General features: G+C 39.3%; 1 protein-coding gene across 2 annotated transcripts in view; it reads left to right on the top strand.

Moving 5' to 3' along the window:
* Positions 1-22,295, top strand: part of LOC123310171 (lutropin-choriogonadotropic hormone receptor) — a 104,229-nt gene that overhangs the window by 61,295 nt on the left and 20,639 nt on the right. For both annotated transcript variants that reach the window (XM_044893583.1, XM_044893582.1), the window contains exons 2-4: positions 10,985-11,056; positions 16,633-16,704; positions 22,060-22,131. In XM_044893583.1, the coding sequence (XP_044749518.1) occupies positions 10,985-11,056; positions 16,633-16,704; positions 22,060-22,131 (216 nt within the window). The remainder of the gene's footprint in view (positions 1-10,984; positions 11,057-16,632; positions 16,705-22,059; positions 22,132-22,295) is intronic.

Raw genomic sequence — 22,295 nt, 5'->3', positions numbered from 1 at the left:
AAAATTTCAATGTCAAAATATTTTATTACTCAACATATCCTCTTCTCAATTGGATACATTCATTACAGCGAAACTGCAACGTCTCCAGACCTTTGAAAGAAATGTTTCTTCTTGCTCTGCAAACCAGACCTCCACAGCTTTTATTATCTCCTCGTTGGAAGATGATTTACGACCTTTTAAACTTTTTTTCAGTTGAAGAAAGAGATGATAGTCGGATGGAACCAAATCTGGTGACTAAGGGGGGTGTTCCAGTAATTCAAAGCCTAAATCACGAATTTTTTGCATGGCAACATGAGATTTATGTACAGGGGCGTTGTTCTGTAAAAACAAAACACCTTTGGATAGCTTTCCAAGTCTTTTATCTTTGATTTTTCCCGTAAAGTGGTCAGTAATGTCGAATAGTAATCTGGGGTTATTATTTTACTCTTGTCCAAAAAATCAATCATGATTACTCCATGGCAATACCAAAAAACTGAAGCAAGAACTTTTCCAGCAGATTTTTGGACACGAAACTTCTTCTTAGGTCTTGGAGAACCAGAGTGTCGCCATTCCATCGATTGCTGCTTTGTTTCTGGATCGTAGAAATGTACCCAAGTCTCATCCATAGTAACTATTCGGTTTAAGCAGTCCACATCGTTCTCAAATCGAGCACAGATCGAACGCGATGCTTCTACCCTTGCACGCTTTTGGTCAACATTCAAACATTTGGGGATCCATTTTGCAGCAATTTTTCTCATGTCCAAATTGACGTGAACTATATGATGAACGCGTTCGTATGAAATATTCAGTTCTTCAAATACCCGTTTGAGCCCAATTCGACGGTCTGATAAATTCATGTCTTGAACTGCATCGATATTTTCGGGGACTGACACAGAAACTGGCCATCCATCGGGATGGTCATCATCTCCAATGAGAAATTTACCTCTTTTGCAGCTTGCAGTCCAATTTTTCACGGTCGCATACGAAGGACATTGATCACCGAAGGTATTAAGCATATCTTCGTGAATCTGTTGACCTCTCAACCCTTTTAAATACAGGTACTTGATGATGGCTCGATACTCAAATTTCTCGATTTTCACAATTTCGGTGGACATCTTCTTTCTTTTAATTTATTGCGTAACTCTGGTTTACTCTTTCGACCTCAAACTTCACACTGACACTTCTAATGAGTTATTGTTCGTTGCTATGGTAACGTAATATTTTTTTCTATGCATGGACCTAGTCTAGGCCAACTAGATATTAATACTTCCTCGTACTTTACTGTAAACATACTTTTACGAGTCAAAGACACACCCTGTATAACAGAGAAAACATTTAAGAGGACAAAAATCAGCAACATAATTAAAAATACATTGAAAGACTGAAAAATGTGTTCGCAGAGCAGGAAAATATATGTAAGAATGTCTTCGGATGGAAATTGTATGGTATTTTGTTCACGTCAAATAAAAATGATGAATGACACAGATCCCATTCGGATCCACGCTGGAAGCGACTTAATCCCGATCTCCACTATAATTATAAATGTATCCCCCCGATTATCCAGATCTGTCACCGTTGCGACCGCCATAAATTTTTCAATGAAAACACGCCGATCCGAGAACAGAATTAACTCTCAACGTTTTCGAGATCGACTGCGGAATTATTATTAACGCAGCCGCCTCCGATATTCCCATCATTTCATTGTGAAATTACGGCCGTTTTCCACGTGTTTCACTCCGCGATTTCCGCTTCTCTATTGGCGCATCGCGCTGATGAATGGATTCCGAAAGGGATCCTGAGAGGCGACAACATAATTAACATGAAGTAGACGGGCTTAAGAGGGCCCACGCTAATTTCAACACGTGTTTTCCAGGCCCGGTGAGAAATAATTGGGACAGACGAGAATGCTACCCTAGATTCGGAAATGCGCGTCAAGAAACCGCTCTAGGAATGAAGAAAAAACATCCAAGAAAGCCACTGGCTAGGTGAAGTAAGGTGTACTAAGGCTGCCAGGGCATTTTAGTATCGGAGGAAATCATAATGCCGATGATCTTGCTAAAGGCCTTCCTGCTAAGCCTTAACCCTTTTCTAAGTGTGAAGATACTGTCTATTCTTCTACTCCATGTCATGACGTAGCTATAATACTAACTGCAAGGTACCTACGAGGGTATATTGAAAAATTCTTAGCCTAATATAGAACCAAATCAAATTTAAACGTCAAAATATTTTATTACTCAACATATTCCCCTCTTAAGTGGATACATTTATTACAGCGAACCTGCTACTTCTCAAGACCTTTCAAAAAAAATGTTTCTTCTTGCTCTGCAAACCAGACCTACACAGCTTTTATTACCTCCTCTTTGGAAGAAAATTTACAACCTTGAAAACTTTTTTCAGTTGAGGACAGAGATGGTAATCGGATGGAGCCAAATCTGGTGAATAACGGGGGTGTAATTCAAACCCTAAATCACGATTTTTTTGTATGCAGGGGCGTTGTCCTGCAAAAAAAAACACTTTTGGATAGATCTCCGCGTCTTTTCTCTTTAATTTTTTTCCCTTAGAGTTACCTAACCTAACCTAACCCAACCTAACCTAACCGACTGCTATAATAAATGTGAATGCAGTATACACTCTTTTTCTTTCCGACTGAACCAGTAGCGTCAAATTTGACAACCAGTTGCACAACGTAAGCAGCGCATGCATTCTTTCCAGGATATCGTTCGTTAAATAAAGTCGCTGTTAGTCGTTATTTCTTAAAGATAATTTTATCATTTTCACCCTTTCTTCTGCGCAATACACCATTTTAAATCCACTACAAATTCACGATCGCCTTGACACACTTGTGGCGTTCTTAAAAATGCACCACAGTAAATCAAAAACATGGTCCGTCTACTTCTTTGTACAAAGAATTGTTGCTTTCACTGAACCATCTCTTCAATTCATAATTACCTACGATTCCATTAAGAACTACATACTTGCTGCACAGTTACCAATTGCACTTTTAAACCTCTCATCAGTCTCATCTCTCAACTGATGAGTGCTCGTCGGTGAAAAAATTCGCGCAATGAAAATCGCTCAGACATCACTGCGTTCATCCAGTGAGATAGTGTGGATATTCTGGTAATTATCCTGAAATCTGAAATTCCTGAAATGCGCAAAGCTTCCTGTAAACATACCACCTGATAAATGCTCTCCTAATGGCCGGCTATTTGTCGGCCGCAATTTATATTGTTGGATTCTTTCAGCACTATTTCAAAACAGGATAATTAATAGGAAGCGTGAATCATTCCAGGAGACATAATGAATCCCGAATCATACGACCAGTTTTAAAACAGGGATGTCGCAAATGCATCGATAGGTAGCAAGCAGATAACCAGAAAAAATTTTGTGGAAATGAGAAAAAATTATTTTTCTTATGATCAATTTAAATTTTTCCATGCTGCTCTATCAAATATTGAATATTGTGTACTTATACACAATAAAACAAATGAAGATTCTACCTGTGGAGTGAGCACGCTTGAAAATGGTTCTTTCTGCTACAAACAGTTTAAAATCAAGGTTTAGAATTGGGTAGGACTTCCTCCAGCTTTTCGTAGGGCTCTTACTCTATTGTTGATGAGGAAGTTTTAAGAATGTTTTGCCAAATGTCCGTCAAAGCATTGGGGAACTTTTGTAATGTCTGCGGTGGGTCAGTTAAGCGGTGTAATTGTTGTGACATGGCAGAGGACACATGTTACGTATGCAGAACTTCCACAGTACGATATGCCATGACGAAAAACTTAAATTCCAAACAGCTTGCTTCTTTTTAGGAAGCTGAACATGATGATTCGTTGAAAGTTGTTCGATATCAATAGAAATCGATGCATTTCGTAAGCTGGCAATCCCTTGCCGCGACAATTTCGAAACATACGACCGGTTTTTCACATCGCCAGCTTCTGCGTTCGAAAGCAGGGAGATAAATCTGGAATGGTCTTTTGTTTGAGCGCAGATTTTCAGGTTGTTGGACCCGATAAAAATAATTTTTCGCGGGCATAAACGATGCAGTCGAACGTCTTGGAGCTGTATTGGAAAGTCCATTTTTCATGCGTTTCGGCTCGTACGGATATCGTCGGAGATCTTAGCGAAAACCGGCATCGTAAAGGACTACATAAATATCACTTCGGGGAAACGACAATAAGTGGTTTATTTGCGGTGGTGGCATTTCCCAAATTAGCGAGGAAACCCATGCTATAAACTAAATTTATGAAGGCTTCGGGTAATAATTCAGTCAATCTGAAAGCACTGATGACGTATCGATTCTGGAGCTTGAGGTTTTTGACTACGCGATCCAGTAATCCTCAAGGAAAACTTAGCAATCTACAGGTTGTTTCCTTCTTCCATTGCCCAGGAACTTTTCTGTGTGGTATTGGAAAATGTAGGGGAAGTCCGGGAGAGTTGAAACTCTTTTCACTCTGAAGCCACTTAAGTTGTATCTGTAAATGGTAGCAACTCATTTTTTTTGCGTGAAGATATCTTGCCCCAATAGGTAACGATAGATAATAGTAGAGTGATGGTGAGATGAACATTTTGAGTACAGCGATTCTTTTTTTAATAACCGAAAATTGGCTCATGTCTCCTTAACCCATGGGAGAGTTGAACAAGGAGCGAGAGAGACTTGACCATAAGTTTGTTTATCAGGAAAATAATTGAGAGAAAACAATTTCCAATGACCAACGGTTGTCTATGTCATTCATTCATTCATTCATTCATTCATTGCTGTATCCCGTTACCGGGAATAAATCTACAAAAAGAAGAAGAAAAAGAAAAAAAAAGAAAAAAATTCGAACAGACTTGTAACTTCTTAGCGCTAGTTGCGACTGTGTGCCCTCCTGTGACTAAAGAGACCCAACCGTGACCTGCAGATCCTTCCACACTCAGGGCATGGATAGTCTCCAACCAGATCTGGCCGCCGCTGTATCCTTCTCGAGTCTCCATTATAACTGTGCACCAAAGACCTCCACTGTGACCTGTCTAACGCTAGTTGTTCCCAGTTATGATTAGCATTAACTGATTTTAGGGATTGATGTAGTGTATCCTTAAACCGCTTATACTGGCCTCCTGGTTTCCGGACTCCCTCAGTGAGTTCGCCGTATAGAGCTATTTTGGGGAGTCTTGTGTCTTGCATCCTCAGAATGTGGCCGCTCCATCTGAGTCGGGCCCTCGTTACTTGAGTCTCAATTGTTGTACAACTCGCGCGCTGCAAGACTTCTGCATTCGAAACTTTGTGGAATCATCTGATGTGCATTATCTGTCTTAGATGACGTTGCTGCGTCTGTTCAAGCTGTTTAATATGTCGCCTGTAGGGAGTCCAGCTTTCGCTTCCGTAAAGAAGCGTTGGGAGGACCACTGCTCTGTAAACAGCTGTCTTGGTCTTCAGATTGAGGTCGTGATTTTGGAACACTCGGTCCTTCAGCTTCCAGAATGCCCGTGATGCCGAATTGATACGGTTGTGTATCCGTGTCCAGGTTAGCCATAGTATTTATGAAGCTTCCCAAGTATTTGAACTGCTCGACCTGTTCTAGAGTTTCATTGTCCAGGCTGATATCTGTTTGAAGGCTTTGTGGCGGACTTACCAGGATTTTGGTCTTGTCAATATTGAGTCTAGGGCCTAAAGCTTCGTATATATGTTTATAGGTGTCCATCATTATCTGTAGATCCTCTGAGCTGCTAGCGTATGAAATACATATTTTCTATTTCAGAGTCACTGTCCCTTGTTTCCGAGATGTTTTTTACTCTTTTGAACCTCAGTGCGGGAAACTTGGATCACTGATCATGTCTCCCGACCATAGCATGGGTCAAGTCTCACTCAATCCCTTTTAGTCTATTCAACAGATGTTTTCTTGAAACTTTTACAACTATTATTAAAAAGGCTCATCGTTTGTAAAACAATATTAATCGATGAAAGCAATAAAACTAAATAGCACCACCCACCTATTAAACCTTTCAGGCAGTGTAACAACCGACATTATTCAATTTCTTACTTCCTTACAACAAAATGACGTTCAACCCTCTCACTCCCGAACTGTTCTGATGGCGGCCAAAATGGAGCAGCCACTAGCTGTGCCTTGTTAGGAGTATGTCGCAAGCTATTTGCGATACGAGTAGCGCGAACTTGAAATGAAATATTCGAGGTGGTTCAAGTCTCCTACCTGAGAAAGTTTCCCGCACTACGTAAAAGAATTCCAGGAGAAAAAAGAAAACTCTGGCGGAATTTTCTTAGGATGGATCATCCAAAAAAAATCCCTTGAAACTCCCACAACTTTCAAGAAGTGTCTGTATCCTAGCAAGAATATGCTACAACTTCTAACTGAATGGCGGCGAAAACAGCTCTGATGGGGAGCACAGAAGGTCCCAGTGGAATGCAACCCCCTTTAAAATCTAGAATCTAAAGGAATCTACAGACGACACGTGCGACCTAGGTAGAGCATTCGCCTACCCGTCGATAGGTAGCGCACTCATCTATGTATATCTTGATAAAGCCACACCATTCGAATGAAAGGTGCGTCCAACTAACAGTCTTTGGATTGGCTTCGGCAGCTGTCTTCGCTGAAGAAATTATCAGCAAGTTGTGAAGTAGCAGTAGTAGGAATTGTCCCTTCGCTACGAGAAATGAGGCGAAACTCTTTTCTTTTCTTTCATGCAATAATCAAAACGTCGACATTGCAACAGCGTAACTGCTCGGATCGGGATCCGATTCCATAATTGTTTCATTTTCAAACGATTTTCTTTGTGAGAACAAATCACTTTCTGAGGGGAAGCGCGAGCGATAAATCCTACAAGAATTCAATTGTGTGTGCATTTATTGAAGCAGTCTGAATTCGAGTTTCCGAGTAGGGAAAGACTTGTGTCTCTGAACGTTATTGGAGCTGAAAGATACAGATGTTAGTATCTGATCTGGATGCGAGAAACTGACGTTAGGGGAAACGTATTTTCACGAAGCAAGTTTTGCTTCGAGATACACGGGTATTGGGAAGTTAGATTATCGAAGCAAGTGTGAAGTGTCGCGTGAACATGAAAGGGCATTTTTATTGGGAAATATTGAGTTCAAAGCTGGGAAAGATGTACTAGGACACTATTGGTGATGAAGGAACTCTAGATTCTAAACTTCAAAGTGATCTGAAGTATCCGATGCGATCAAACCTATAATTTTTAGGGGCTACTTGCCACTGTAGGCCCTCCTGTGACTGAAGAGACCCAACCGCGATCTACAGATCCTTCCACACTCTGGGCATGGATAGTCACCAACCAGATCTGGCCGCCGCTGTACTCTTCTCAAGTCTCCATTATAACTGTGGACCAAAGACCTCCACTGTGATCTGTCCAACGCTAGTTGTTCCCAGTAATGATTGGCAGCTTCTGATTTTTGGGATTGATGCAGTATATCCTCAAACAGCTCATAATGGACTCCTGGTTTCCGAGCTTCCTCTGTGAATTTGCCATACAGAGCCATTTTGGGGAGTCTTGTGCCTTGTATCCTCAGAATTTGGCCGCTCCATCTGAGTTGGGCCTTGTTACTTGAATCTCAATTGTTATACAACTCGCGCGTTGCAAAGCTTCTGCATTTGAAACTTTGTGGAACCATCTGATGTGCATTATTTGTCTAAGATGACGTTGTTGCGTTTGCTCAAGCTGTTTAATATGTCGCCTGTAGGGCGTCCAGCTTTCGCTTCCGTAAAGAAGTATTGGGAGGACCATTGCTTTGTAAACAGCTGTCTTGGTCTTCAGATTGAGGTCGTGATTTTGAAACACTCTGTCCTTTAGCTTCCAGAATGCCCGTGATGCCGAATTGATACGGTTGTTAGCCGTAGCATTTATAAAGCTTCCTTAGTATTTGAACTGCTCGACCTGTTCTAGAGTTTCAACCTCCAGGCTGATATCGGTGGGCTAGACCCATTCTCATTAGACGCTTCTTGAGACGACAGTGGACTCTGTAAAGAATCCAGAAAGGAGCTTTAGCATATTCTTGCTGAGATCCATATACTGCTTAGTTTTGCAATGTTAAAGATTCCAAAGAAACTTTTGGAGTGTTCCAGTCTCAGAAGATTCTTCCAGAGTAGTTTTCTTTCGGTCTCTTCCTCCCCCTTAAACTATTTCTTGTAGGTGCATTCTCTTTGAATCACAGAAAGGGCCTTGGAAGGGAGTTTTTGCTCCAAGCTAGCCTTCGTATTCTATAGAGGGTTTTCTCATACTATTTTGACTGGCCTTGGAATGCCGGACTAGGGAACTATTTTTGGGTTACATCCCCAAGTTTTACCAAACAGATCTCTGCACACCATCAAGGCTTTTTTTGCTTTACTAGAACTACTAGAAGCTTCCACTCCATCAGGTCCCCATTTAGAGACAGAGATCTCATAGCTGATAGTTTCCTTTTTCGGATAAATGGGATTACTGTTGCCTTGGTTGTTTGAGCCTCACTGTCAAGCGCCATTGCTCAATAATTTGAGGTCCTTTTGCATTTAATCTAATATGGTGCTCTCAAACACGATTTGAAGAAATGACCATCTTCTTGAGGTCGCTGTGAAGTCGACAAAGTGTTGGTAAAGGGCGTGTGAATTTTTTGGGGCTTGGTCCAAATCAATCTTGCGGAATCCTTTCCGACGAAAAGCCGCGAATTTTCCAATGCCACGCATCGGCATGTCGTCATTTTAATCGTCACAATTCAGGTCGATCCGTCAATTCTCGATCTCCGTCTATCGATGCCTTATCTGGATATAATTACTCAGGTATGTGCGGTGATCGCGTTCGTTAATTGGTGAAAAAATGTCGAACCTTGTCGCGTTATTCGTCTGAGGCCTCTCTCTCTTGGAAATTTATCGGGGAACCGCGCCATTTTTCGACATTTTCCAGTCAACGACGAAAGCACAGACATATCGAACGATAGGAAAGTTCCCGTCAAGATTGAACATGCATCGAACTGCACATAAATCAGCGATATCACAATTATTCTTATTCGCTGCTCGGTGGTTTGCGACATGCGAGCGCATTTACGAATATCTCGGCGACGGACAAAAGTTGGATTATTTATTGACGTTGTTGATATTCAATGGAAACTGGAAATCAGACGATAGCAATTCGACGTAAGATTCCCTGTGAAGAACGACCAAAAAACGATCATAGACACCGCTACTTATGCACAATTTTGTTGGGATCTTACCACTAGAAGATAGAAGAATGTTCCTTCATATTGCGAGTTTAATAGTTTAGTTTGGTTCGGATTTTTTTATTTGCCAACCCAACCCAAAGTAACTCCTGGAACCTTTATTGCATCGAGCACGATAAAATTTCGAGAGTTGCTCTTTTAGGAATGACTTTTCTGGTAGATACGCGCGTCCTTTGCGTTTCACAAAAAGATGGGGTCAGTTAAAAATTCGTCAAGACGGAACGGTTTCACCGAGCTCGATGAAATTTCTAGATTCATTACTAGAAGAGATGGTCTTTTAGAATATGTATCACAATTGGACCACCGATGATTTTTTTAGGACATACGCGTGCGGAAAGTTGACCTTCGAAAAATCCCCAGAAAACATAGGGTCAGTTGAAGAATCGTCAAGACCGAACGGTTATGTTGAAATGGACAAAATTCTCAAATTCATTACTAGAAGAGTTGCTCTTTCAAAATATGTATCACATTTAGATCTACGATGATTTTCCTGGGAGATAAATCACTCTAAAGATGACCTTCAAGAAATCCCAAAAAGTTGGGTTCAGTTAAAACTTCCTCAAGAACGAACGATTGTGCCGAAATGGATGAGGTTCTCAGATTTATTACTAGAAGAGTTGCTCTTTCAGAATATGTATCACATTTAGATCTACGATAATTTTCCTAGAAGATAATCGACTCGAAAGATGACCTTCGAAAAATTCCAAATAGTTAGGTTTAGTTAAAACTTCCTCAAGACCGAACGGTTGTGCCAATATGGATGAAATTCTCAGATTTACTACTAGAAGAGTTGCTCTTTCAGAATATGTATCACATATAGATCTACGATAATTTTCCTGGAAGATAAATTTCTCGAAAGATGACCCTCGAAAATTCCCAAAAGGTTCAGTTAAAACTTCCTCAAGACCGAATGGTTGTGCCGAGATGGATAAAATTCTCAGATTCATTACTAAAAGAAATGCTCTTTCAGAATATGTATCACGTTTAAATCTACGATAATTTTTCTGGAAGATAATTGACTCGAAGATAATTTTATTTGCCTCTTCAAATGAGAATCAGTTTCAAAGTACTTTTCTTTCGAATTTATAGCTCATATTACAATTACAAAGATACACCTATTTTATATCAACAAACACCTTACAATATTCCAAATATAAAATCATGCTTTCCCCCCCCAAATCACTCCTGGAACCACGAATGCTAATGTACTCAACACAGTAATAAACAAGGTTTTTGTATAAAATTCAGAGATATATGAACTACTAAATATTATGAACTGATGTCTAACCTCTCTGCCACCCTGACACTGATATATTAATCATAGATTAATAACCTTCAACTGTCAAATTGTACTCCCAAAAACTCGTCAGGAAACTGCCGAACATCAACCTGAACCGAGCTACGAAGACGATGAAAGCAATTTTTATTTCCGACTTGATCCCGTTCCAGATATTCCACGGATATGCACTCCATTGTTTTGATCGGGATCTCATCTATTTGTGTTTCGATTGTAACTTGTTTATTCGCCACGGGGTCGTTTATTGGGAATGATTCACATGATAAACAAAGGAACGAGGGAAAAAGAAACGGGAATGTATAATTTTAGAGATCGTGTCTATGAACAAATAGCTAGGATTACCTGAATAGATTGAGAGGAAACTCTGCAAACTTTCTCATAGATCTGCCTAGAATATGTAATAATATGTATAAGATTGTTTCGAATAATTTCTTCATTACTGATTGTCATTTATTGCCTATCAATTTCCATTGTAAGATATTGTTTTAATGATGATATTTTGTTTTCAGAGACTTATCCAACAACAACATAACGGTATTGAATGAAACATCCCTGGCGAACTATCCAAATTTAGAAGAACTGTAAGTACAAAAATACTCTATTTGCCTTCGTCAGTTTCTGCTACACTCTTCTGCTTTCTAAGGCAACAATGCTCTGTAAGAAATCCAGTCAGTAGCATTTTCTGGCTAAGGATTTCTGAAGTATTCTTGTCTCGCAAAGTTCCTCTTGTGTAATTCTCTATCGGGTTTCAGCTTCTTCTGAAACTCTTTTTTGTAGGTACATTTTTCTCAGTTCGAAAGGTTTTGTATTACTTTCTCAATCGAAAAATACCCTTATCTACTTCTCACCATGGCTAAGAAGAAAATATACTAATTTCCATATCGAAAATCGAGTAGTTCTTACGAACATATCGACTGAAGATTCTTCAGACATAAATAAATTTCAATCTCGTGAAGTTGATTTCTGGAATCAGAATTCAATGGAAGGATTCATATAATAGATGTCTTGTAAAATGCAATATTCATTCTTACCGGAACTCCAGGGGAATATGCATGAAAACTTTGCATCGTAGCGAATCTCTAACAATAACACGACCGCTGTAGCTGAATTTTGCGTGGGCGCATTTCCTTGCTAGGCCATTCACCGCTGATTCTATGGAGGTTAATTCCATCTTAATTTTCTCATTTCATAGACTTTCCCGGAACGACAAATATAACAAGCCAGTTTCATATTTTCTCGGCTACCTCAAACGGAACAAAAAAATAAAATCTTTCATTATTTCGAATACAGTCTTATGATGATTATACCGCAGTTTTATGAAATCACGAAAGAAAAACCCGGCAAATATACAGTACCGACGGAAAATCTGAAATCCGGTGGAAAACATCCTGAAAATGGGACAGTAATGACGTAGCTCGACGTCCACACTATCGTAAATTATGATCGTTCAGACAAGTCGAAAAATATGAGAGCCATAAGTCAAGACATGAGCCACGTACAAAGGTCCGGAATGCATTTCGTTGACCTATACCCCTATTTCTGCGTTATGAAATCCAAGGAATCAATATAGGATGTGGATTTTATCGTCGCTGAAACAATCAACTGGTAGGGCGAAGTCGTAGATTTATCTTGTTGCTCTTGGCAGATCGCGATGCATGCGAATCTGATAGGGCCATCTTTTATAAGCGTTTCCGAAATAGAAGATGATACTCGATAAGAGTTTTTTATACCGTCTTTTATTTCTGGGAACTTCGAGGATATATACTGCGATCATATGAAGTGTTCAATCGTTAATATGAGAAGAGGAACTTTGTTCTTTGGGTAGTTATGGATAAAAGATGGAACAATAAACAACTTATATACGAGAATGTATTGATATCTAGTTAGCCTACACCAGTTCCATGCATAAAAAATATTGCGTTACCATAGTAACGAACAATAACTCATTAGAAGTGTCAGTGTGAAGTTTGAGGTCAAAAAGTAAACCAGAGTTATGCAATTAATTAAAAGAAAGAAGATGTCCACCGAAATTGTGAAAATCGAAAAATTGGAGTATCGAGCCATCATCGAGTACCTGTATTTAAAAGGGTTAAGAGCTAAGCAGATTCACGAAGATATGCTTAATACCCTTGGTGATCAATGTCCTTCGTATGCGACCGTGAAGAATTGGACTGCAAGCTTCAAAAGAGGTACATTTTCCATTGAAGATGATCGATGCAGTTCATGATATGATTTTATCAGACCGTCAAATTGGGCTAAAACGGATATCTGAAGCACTGAATATTTCATACGAACTCGTTCATCATATAGTTCACGTCAATTTGGACATGAGAAAAATTGCTGCAAAATGGATCCCCAAATGTTTGAATGTTGACCAAAAGCGTGGAAGGGTAGAAGCATCGCGTTCGATCTGTGCTCGATTTGAAAATGATGTAGACTTCTTTAACCCAATTGTTACTATGGATGAGACTTGGATACATTTCTACGGTCCAGAAACAAAGCAACAATCGATTGAATGGCGACACTCTGGTTCTCCAAGACCTAAGAAGTTTCGTGTCCAAAAATCTGCTGGAAAAGTTCTTGCTTCAGTTTTTTGGGATTGCCATGGAGTAATCATGATTGATTTTTTGTATAAGGGTAGAACAATAACTGGAGATAACTATTCGACATTACTGACCACTCTACGGGAAAAAATTAAAAAGAAAAGATGCTATCCAAAGGTGTTCTGTTTTTGCAGGACAACGCCCCTGCACAGAAATCTCATGTTGCTATGCAAAAAATTCTTGATTGAGGGTTTGAATTATCAGAACACCCTCCTTATTCACCAGATTTGGCTCCATTTGACTATCATCTCTTTCCTCAACTGAAAAAAAGTTTGAAAGGTCGTAAATTTTCTTTCAACGAGGAGGTAACAACAGCTGTATAGTTCTGGTTTGCAGAGCAAAAGGAAACATTCATTTCTGAAAGGTCTAGAGACGTTGCAGGTTAGCTATAATAAATTAATCCAATTAAGAGGAGAATATGTTGAGTAATAAAATATTTTGAGATTGAAATTCTGTTTGGTTCTATAGTAGGCTAAGAATTTTTCAATATATCCTCGTATATCATCATTTATTGACATAATAGCACATAGACAAATTAGAGTGATTATGTGGCCTGAATAAACGATGTGATTTCATCCAAATCTCTGAGGATTTCATTGTCGCAAACATCAGACAACCCTTCGAAATAGTTGGCTTCGCTAGAAATCTCCAGCAAATGGAAAAAATTTAATTTTGGGGCTGAGAATAACCGTCCATTTTTCAGCTTAATATTCCTCTCGGATACGGAATGATTTCAGGACCTCATTTACAACGCCCCCATAGCCCTATCAGGGAGGAATATTCCGCCCCAGAAATGCGAAGTTTTCATCAGAGCGGGCAAAATGAGGAGGACATGATCTGGAAACTGTTAACAGCAGCTGTTCTGCACCTCGGACTTGGCCTTCAAGTTTGTTGGAAGCCTGGCAATAACTTCCATTGTATCCTCGTCAGGCAGGAAATGTTCAGGATATACAGGGGGAGTAAAGAAAGTTTTCACAAAAGAATTGGAATATGAACAGTAAAATTCACATTCAAAGTGCTAACACGTTGTTCGTCGAATCATTCTCATTGTACAGTGTTTCACAAGGAGATTAAGGGGACTCATGACAAGCTTCTAAAACTCCCAAAGCTTGATTATTGTTTTTTCCAGTGAAGTTATCTGAAAATATAATAAAAGGAGTCCATATTTCTTATCGAATCTCGTTCTTGTCTCTCATTTCCGGAGATATAAATGCTTGTGATTGTTGCCTAGAGTTTCAATTTCGAGGAACACCTCGTACAAAGGATAATCCCATTAGAAGGACTCCTTTTTTCTCCAGACTTATCCGAACTCGACTTGGAAAAGTGCCTTTTCATGGCAATTAATCATCGCTTTTCATATTTCGAGCCACGTTCCTAATTGCCAAAATGGAGTCATCGAAATTTCCTTTGTTTCTCTTTTCATCGCTTTCATTTAAAACTTCTATAAGTGGAAGTACGCATTGTTTTGAACGTTGAATGTCAATCGGGGTTTTTCCTGCAATATTCAACAGAAAATCGACATTTAGAAAGAGTTAAACTTCGCAAGTGCAAGACTAGAAGCTTTGTATTTTGTATTTCGTATACATGTACCCCAAATTCTTGAGGAAGTTTTTTGTTATATGTATTTCAATAAAAGCAGAGCATCTATTTTGCCCAGCTCTGCCAACGAACAACAATATCCGAGTGAAGCAATGCGAAAAATTTCAATTCTCATTTTCCCCCCCATTTTTCAACAAATTGCCAGTTCAACGTGCATCAACCGCACATTATGGAAGGGTTAGTATGTGTCTAGACCAATTTCTTGAGTGTCAGGACTTTCGCAGACGGTGAGCAGACTGAGAATCACCTCTATTTGAATCCGAGAAGCCGAGAAATATATGTTGGGAACGGGGAACCTCAATTCCTGCATTCGGTTTCAATTCAATCCAAAAGGCTCAATCACCACTATCCACTGGATGGGACGCTGAATGTTTGAATCAGCGTTTCTGAGGCGAAATTTCGGGATTTTCGAACGTGGGGAATTAGATCCCAATTGGGATTTTCCGCATTTTCTCAGCTCCAGGGAGTTCAGAGAAATATGAATGAATTCATTCACCCCTACAACGTCGTATCCCTAATGTACGAGGATATATTGAACAATTCTTAGCCTACTATAGAACCAAACAAAATTTCAATGTCAAAATATTTTATTACTCAACATATTCTCCTCTTAATTGGATACATTTATTACAGCGAACCTGCAACGTCTCCAGACCTTTCAAAAGAAATATTTCTTCTTGCTATTCTGCCATATTTCCCCATTACATCGGGCTCGTAAATCAAAAAGTAAAATCCCAAACTGATCCGAATGGCAAAAATTATTCTAGAAGCGTCACGACTCCATTATTGATGGATGTAGAAGCTGCAGATGCTCAGGGGATGTGCAGTCTTCCTTCTCAAGTCGATAATCTCCCAAGGGTCCTGTTTTTCTGTAGTGTGTCGTTTATCTCTACCCACTCTGGGCCAGCCAGTTAATTCCAATAGTCGATGGTGCCTATCTGTCATCTCATATATCGGTAGATAACGTGGGAATTCAATCCCTCTGGAACACTATCGAGATTCGAAATAAACCAAGTGAGAACTACCTCACCAAGGTTGGAATATCCTTGTGACTTGGACGATCAAAAATTGTAAACAAAAGGGTCGCCTAAGCGGGCGCATCGCAAGATTGAAATATTAATGGAAACAACAATTCCGAAGGAATTGTCGTTCCAATAATGTGAGTTAGTCATGAACTATCATAGGAAGTCCCAGAGAAGTCGAAAAATTCAAGTGCAACTGTAGGCCGGTTTCGGGATCATTTTCCCTCGTCAGTACAGTATAGCACTGAATCTCTCGATCGGAGGATGGTGGTCTTATGCGATCTTGGGACGCCGCTTTGAGATATCTCATCACGATACGCCACCTGAATTTTTCGACTTCTCTGGGACTTCCTATGATAGTTCATGACTAACTCACATTATTGGAACGACAATTCCTTTGGAATTGTTGTTTCCATTAATATTTGATCAAAAATTGTACTCAGAATACAAGAGCGGAAAACCAGAAAAGTTCAGATCATGGAATCGTATTTTTCATAAGATTCAAACTGGTGGTTCAATGGACCCAAACCAACAGCAGTAAAAATCGTCTTTATAATTTACTGATGATTTTATTACAATAATCCAGAACGTCAAATACAACAGTTAACCTGGAAAATGGAACAGCAGAGGCTGAGAGTTCCGTATGGACCCAGAATATTGAACCTACGTCATATGATCCGGATATTTCTTGAATAATATGCTGTTGCCTCTGAATCTCGCTATACAACCAAACTGAAAAATGATGCATCGTTCCGCCTATTCGTGTAGACGGCAAATCCTTCACCTAGTGATCCATTTTCATGCACATAGTCCTGACCCGGAGCTTGGTAATCCAGTTTTCCGTCTTCCCACAGCATTTCCTTCCTTAATAAACCGAGGCATTTATGTGCAGACTGTATTAACTTGAAACTAATGCCCGAACGTTTGTTTCAGGATCATGTCGGATAACAAATTAGACTTCATTCATCCCAGGACTTTCATCAAGAACGCTCAGCTGAAACGCTTGTAAGTATTGTAGGTTACGTATACAGGAGGAAAGATATACGCTCCTGCTAATTCCATCCCTGGGATGGCACTGTAGAATTTACCCGGATTGAGTGCTTTCATAGCACTGGTTTTATTGTCATCTGGATGTTTGTTTGTGTTACTAGGATGCATTGATATCTAGATAGCATAGACCAGTTCCATGCATAAAAAAAAAATTGCGTAACCATAGCAACGAACAATAACTCAATAGAAGTGTCAGTGTGAAGTTTGAGGTGGAAAAAGTAAACCAGAGTTAAGCAATAAATTAAAAGAAAGAAGGTGACCACCGAAATTGTGATAATCGAAAAATTGGAGTATCGAGCCATCATCAAGTACCTGTATTTAAAAGGGTTAAGAGGTAAGCAGATTTACGAGGATATGCTTGATACCCTTGGAGATCAATGTCCTTTGTATACGCCCGTGAAAAATTGGACTGCAAGCTTCAAAAGAGGTGAATTTTTCATTGAAGATGATGACCGACCGGGAAGGCCAATTTCTGTGTCAGTCCCCGAAAATATCGATGCAGTTGATGACATGATTTTATCAGAACGTCGAATTGGGCTAAAACGGATATCTGAAGCACTAAATGGATCCCCAAATGTTTGGATGTTGACCAAAAGCGTGCAAGGGTAGAAGCATCGCGTAGACTTCTTAAACCGAATTGTTACTATGGATGAGACTTGGGTACATTTCTACGATCCAGAAACAAAGCAACAATCGATGGAATGGCGTCACTCTGGTGGTTCTCCAAGACCTGAGAAGTTTCGTGTCCAAAAATCTGCTGGAAAAGTTCTTGCTTCAGTTTATTGGGATTGCCATGGAGTAATCATGATTGAATTTGGATAAGGGTATAACAATAACCGGAGATTACTATTCGACATAACTGACCACTCTACGGGAAAGAATTAAAGAGAAAAGACGCGGAAAGCTATCCAAAGGTGTTTTGTTTTTGCAGGACAACGCCCCTGCACACAAATCTCATGTGGTCATGCAAAAAATTCGTGATTTGTGGTTTGAATTGCTGGAACATCCCCCTTATTCACCAGATTTGGCTCCTTCCGACTATCATCTCTTTCCTCAACTGAAAAAAAAATTAAAAGGTCGTAAATTTTCTTCCAACGAGGAGGTAATAAAAGCTGTGGAGGTCTAGTTTGCAGAGCAATAAGAAAGGTCTAGAGACGTTGCAGGTTCGCTGTAATAAATGTCTCCTGTCCTTCTGAGTCTTTGGAAATTTACGAATTCTCCATTCAAGAATCAAATGAACTCTCATATGGCATATACTTCCATTGACCCCTGTTGATGTAACCCCGAAGAGTTGGATGCCGCATTTCCCATCCTTCAACTGTGTACATTTTCCAGTTTCAAAGGCGGAAAATTCCAGGAAACCGATTCTGCCCACGCGTACGTAACTTCCGCGAATCCGCCCCGCGAGGGGTCGATGAAACAGGGTTGCAGCGCTGTTTGTGCCGGAACTGCATAAGTCCCCTTATCAGAGGCAGCGCACGTAAATGGGCCAGGGAGGAAATACGTCGAGAGCCGTGTGTTTACATCCAGCGGGCTGAATATAAATTCGTTGACATCCACTCTGCGAGTTATTACAACGGATCGCCGCTGGACGCGGCGGAAAAACTGGAAATGAAAGGGGTGGTTTCAGGGGAATTCTCGGCTGTGGGGAGAGAGAAAGGTTCTTCTCCTCAAGTAGTGGTTCAACGAAAAAAACGACTCAAAAAATTGCTCAACTTTGAAGAGCTACAGTGTCTAGAAAAATTGGTTTGGACAGATGGTGATTTTTTTACGTATAGATTGATCCTTCGTGAATGGCATGGTCCAATTTTTATCAAGCTGTGGCGTATAGTTTGGAAGTTATGATTTTTCCCGCGAAGGTCCAAAGTTTCGAATTTTCCATCGACCATAACTTGAGAAGTAATTTTTTTTTTAAATATTTGTTTGCATTTTCGTCATCTACTCCCTCCAATTAGGTAAGAGTGTTAATTTGGTTTCGATCGGAGTCAAAAAATATTTTTCTAAAAATCGATTTTTTTCCATACATCTGTATGGAAAATTTGTCAAAAAATTCATAGTCTCCAATTTCCACCATAATCAAACTATTTGCTGAATCGAGGTCGTAGATTACGAATATGCAAACAGATTTTTTGTATGAGGATTATTTTTCAAGTTATTGCCTACGGAAAATCCGAAATTTTTGACTTTCGCGGAAAAAATCATGAAATCCAAACTGTACGCTATAGCTGGATAAAATTGGACGTTTTTATTCGCAAAGGATCAATCTATATGTGAAAAAATCAGCATATGTCCAGTACAATTTTTCTAGCTGCTGTAGCTCTTCAAAGTTGAAATTTTTCCAATTTTTTCACAAAAAGTACTGATCCTAGAAAAGAACTATGTAATTACATATTTGTGATCTACAACTTCGAATGTATGTGGAAGGGACTTAATTTGTTATCTGTAAAAGGACTTGAGTCTAATCAAGAGTGCAATTGTTACAAAAAATTTATTGTCAAACAATAGTTTGGTCTTCCACATACAACTACTTCTCAACTTAACAACACCCTGTATATTTTACCAAGGTTCAATATGCATGATCACAAGTAATCTTTTGCCTGAAAATATCATCAAAATTCTAGCCATCTGGAAGGTCTACAGCGGTGAGAATGCACTTCCATGCAATAACAGCAGGAGGAAACACGAATTGAAAAAAATCGCGCCACATATTCCAGGGCAATAAGTTCCGTGCCATCCAGGGCCCCGCACCAGCAACATCCGTTTAGCATCTTATTAAGTGACGCTGCGAATGCGCCACATAAATTCTCCCCGGTTTTCCAGCGGCGGAAAAAGGGACTCCGTTAGAGTCGGGAAACTTTTTAATTCTCTCCGTGATTTCAATTTATTCCTAGCGAAACTAGTCGCTACGTCCTATTCCCGGATTTCCAGAATTTCAACGAGCGGGGATTAGCGGGCGGTTGTTTTTCGCCAGTCGGAACAATTTTGTTCATTGCGCCCGTTTCGCAGCAGCGCAAAGGAGGATGTTTCGTCGGCGGTATCTGAGTGGAAAATGGCAGAGCCAGAAAGAAGATTCCGACTAATTAATTGAAGCAGGAGAGAAGTTCTCGGTCGTTCTGGGTTGTTTGTTTCTCCACTGACTCACAATTTGTTTCTCATTTCGATGTCTTTCTATTAGACTGAACGAACGGGAGTTTAAAGTTCTCCACCAAAAAAAAAAAAGTTCAACTCGGTTCGAGAATTCCTCTTTATTTGTGGATTTTTTCAAGTTTTGTAGAGCATTTGTTACACTTGTGTTGTTCTAGAAAAAAAGGGGTGTTTCAATCTGTTTTTATGATATTTTTTCGATCATGCTGCTGGTGGACGTTATTTTTCGCTGCTGTGGTGTGCCTGGGGATCTCCGTTGGTGGGGCTGTGTCATGTGATGCCCTCGGTTGTCATATAAATTTTGGACTGTTTGCTTGCCCTGTTTAATTGATGTGTCCATCTTCTTTTTTTCTTTTTTCTACACTTTGTTAATAATTCGAAACAGATGTTCTTACACTTATATTGTTTATTCTTTGGTTGTTATATTGCTGTTGTGTATATTTATGCGAATAAACTTATTATTATATTATTTTCTTACTTCATCAAGCTCTCGCTCTCTGATTTAATTGGTAGCATAAAAAACCTTGTGGAATTTGTTACTAAACTCATGTTCACTTGTTTGAAAGCATAAGTTCGATTTTAATCGACAATGATTGAAGAAATGAGAGCAATCAGTCATGTCGACAAGACGTTTGGCGCAGAGTTCGCCAATTGCAGTCAGCCGAGGGTGAGTATTTGACTCGTACAAATTTGAACAGTAGATTCGTGAGGTCAAAAGAAACACTTTTTTCCTATACCATTTTTTCCTATTCGGCCCTGATAAAAAGATGTAGCCATTTAAACTTTTCATAGTTAGCTATGCCACCTCTGGAAAAACAAAATTACTTTCAGAATAACTAGCAAAATCTGTGACACTACACATCTGTGGATCTTTCAATCAGCCAAAGTACCCAATTTTTCTATTTCACAGATACATTTCAATTTTTGAACATCAAATTACTCGAAAACAGCGTATCATACGAGAAAATATGAAGAATACTTTTGACAAAACGTTCAAATATTCATAAGATAGCAGCCAACTCAGTTCCAAGAGTTGGGTTCTTTGAATTTTTGGTATTTTTATGGTACGTAATGGTCATAATGAGAAAACTGGAAGACGTGGGTGGTATCTTGTGTTCGAAAAAGATTCCTCAAATAAATGAAAAACTATATTCCGAAACTTACTTCATTCGATAAAACCGTTTGTGGAATACAACTGAAAATAACATTTTTATGGTTTTTCAACAGCCTGTATCTTTTAAACCAAGACGATTCGAAAAAAATGGTATTGGGAAAAAGTGTTTCTTTTGACCTCGAAAATCTACTGTTAAAATATCTGTACGAGTCAAAGACTCACCCTGTAGTTATAGCCTTACTGGCTATGTTTACCAGAATTCACCTAGAAAATTCTCCCTTGGTTTGATCATAAAAACTGGATGTCGCGTAGATGGATCATAAAAAACTGAGATTGATTCCTTTCCTGTTGAGGATGCCAATAAATATGGAACATTATCGTGGAAAACTCGACACAAGGGGGAACATAACACCGAAATAGGGGAGAAACTGTAGAATCCTTCCTATTGTAAACATCAATTCGGAAATCATGACACTCCCGGCATAATTTTTTCGTTCTTCTCGACAATATTCCTTGATTTATGGTCCATTTTTTGTTATTGCAGTTCTCCTTCTTCCCGCATAGTAGGAGTGAAGTCCACTCGAAAATTAAAAGTGATCTCAACGCGTCAGAGTATCTAAAATCAAACTCCTCACTATCCAAACTCCAAACTTTTATTAAACCCTTTCGCATGTATAAATCAGCAGAATTTTCGCAGACAATTTAATTCAACAGAGCTATGTAACATTGTGAAGGATTTGATGGCAGTCGTTATAATTATAACGACGTTTTTCTGGTTTTATGTTCGTGAAATGGTTACGTCCTCTATCGTCCGTGAAGAGAGTTGATGTATGATGGTTATATACGACCTTTGTCTTGAATGCGTATGACATTGTCCCCAGTTTCATGCTGGTGTATTGCCCCCTCTCTAAATGTGTGTTTTCACATGAGAGACACGAGCTTTTATTAGGGTTTATTTGTATCTGGAGGATATTCCTTTCTGTTGCTAGGCTTTCGCCTTTCTGCAAGTATCTTCTTTCGCCTTTTTTTATATTATTTGTTTTTTGTTGCAGGATTCTCCAGAACTGCGATCTTCACGAAATACCCACGGAAGCGCTGAGAACTTTGAAAAAGTTACAAACATTGTGAGTATGCATTTCTTGAGTGTTTGAGCCAAGCGTACTTGTAGGTCACACAAAAATTCATTACGAGGTGAATATCACATCAAGTATTTGGGTGTTTTCGAAGATTGATGAGATAATTAAGTGGTAATTTCGAGTTTGTTTCATGTATTCAAATATGTTTTTCA

Source organism: Coccinella septempunctata, chromosome 3 (assembly GCF_907165205.1).
Source record: "Coccinella septempunctata chromosome 3, icCocSept1.1, whole genome shotgun sequence".
In the NCBI taxonomy this organism is placed as follows: Eukaryota; Metazoa; Arthropoda; class Insecta; order Coleoptera; family Coccinellidae; genus Coccinella; species Coccinella septempunctata.
The sequence above is the reverse complement of the archived record's forward strand: the minus strand, read 5'-3'. Positions and strand labels throughout refer to the sequence as shown.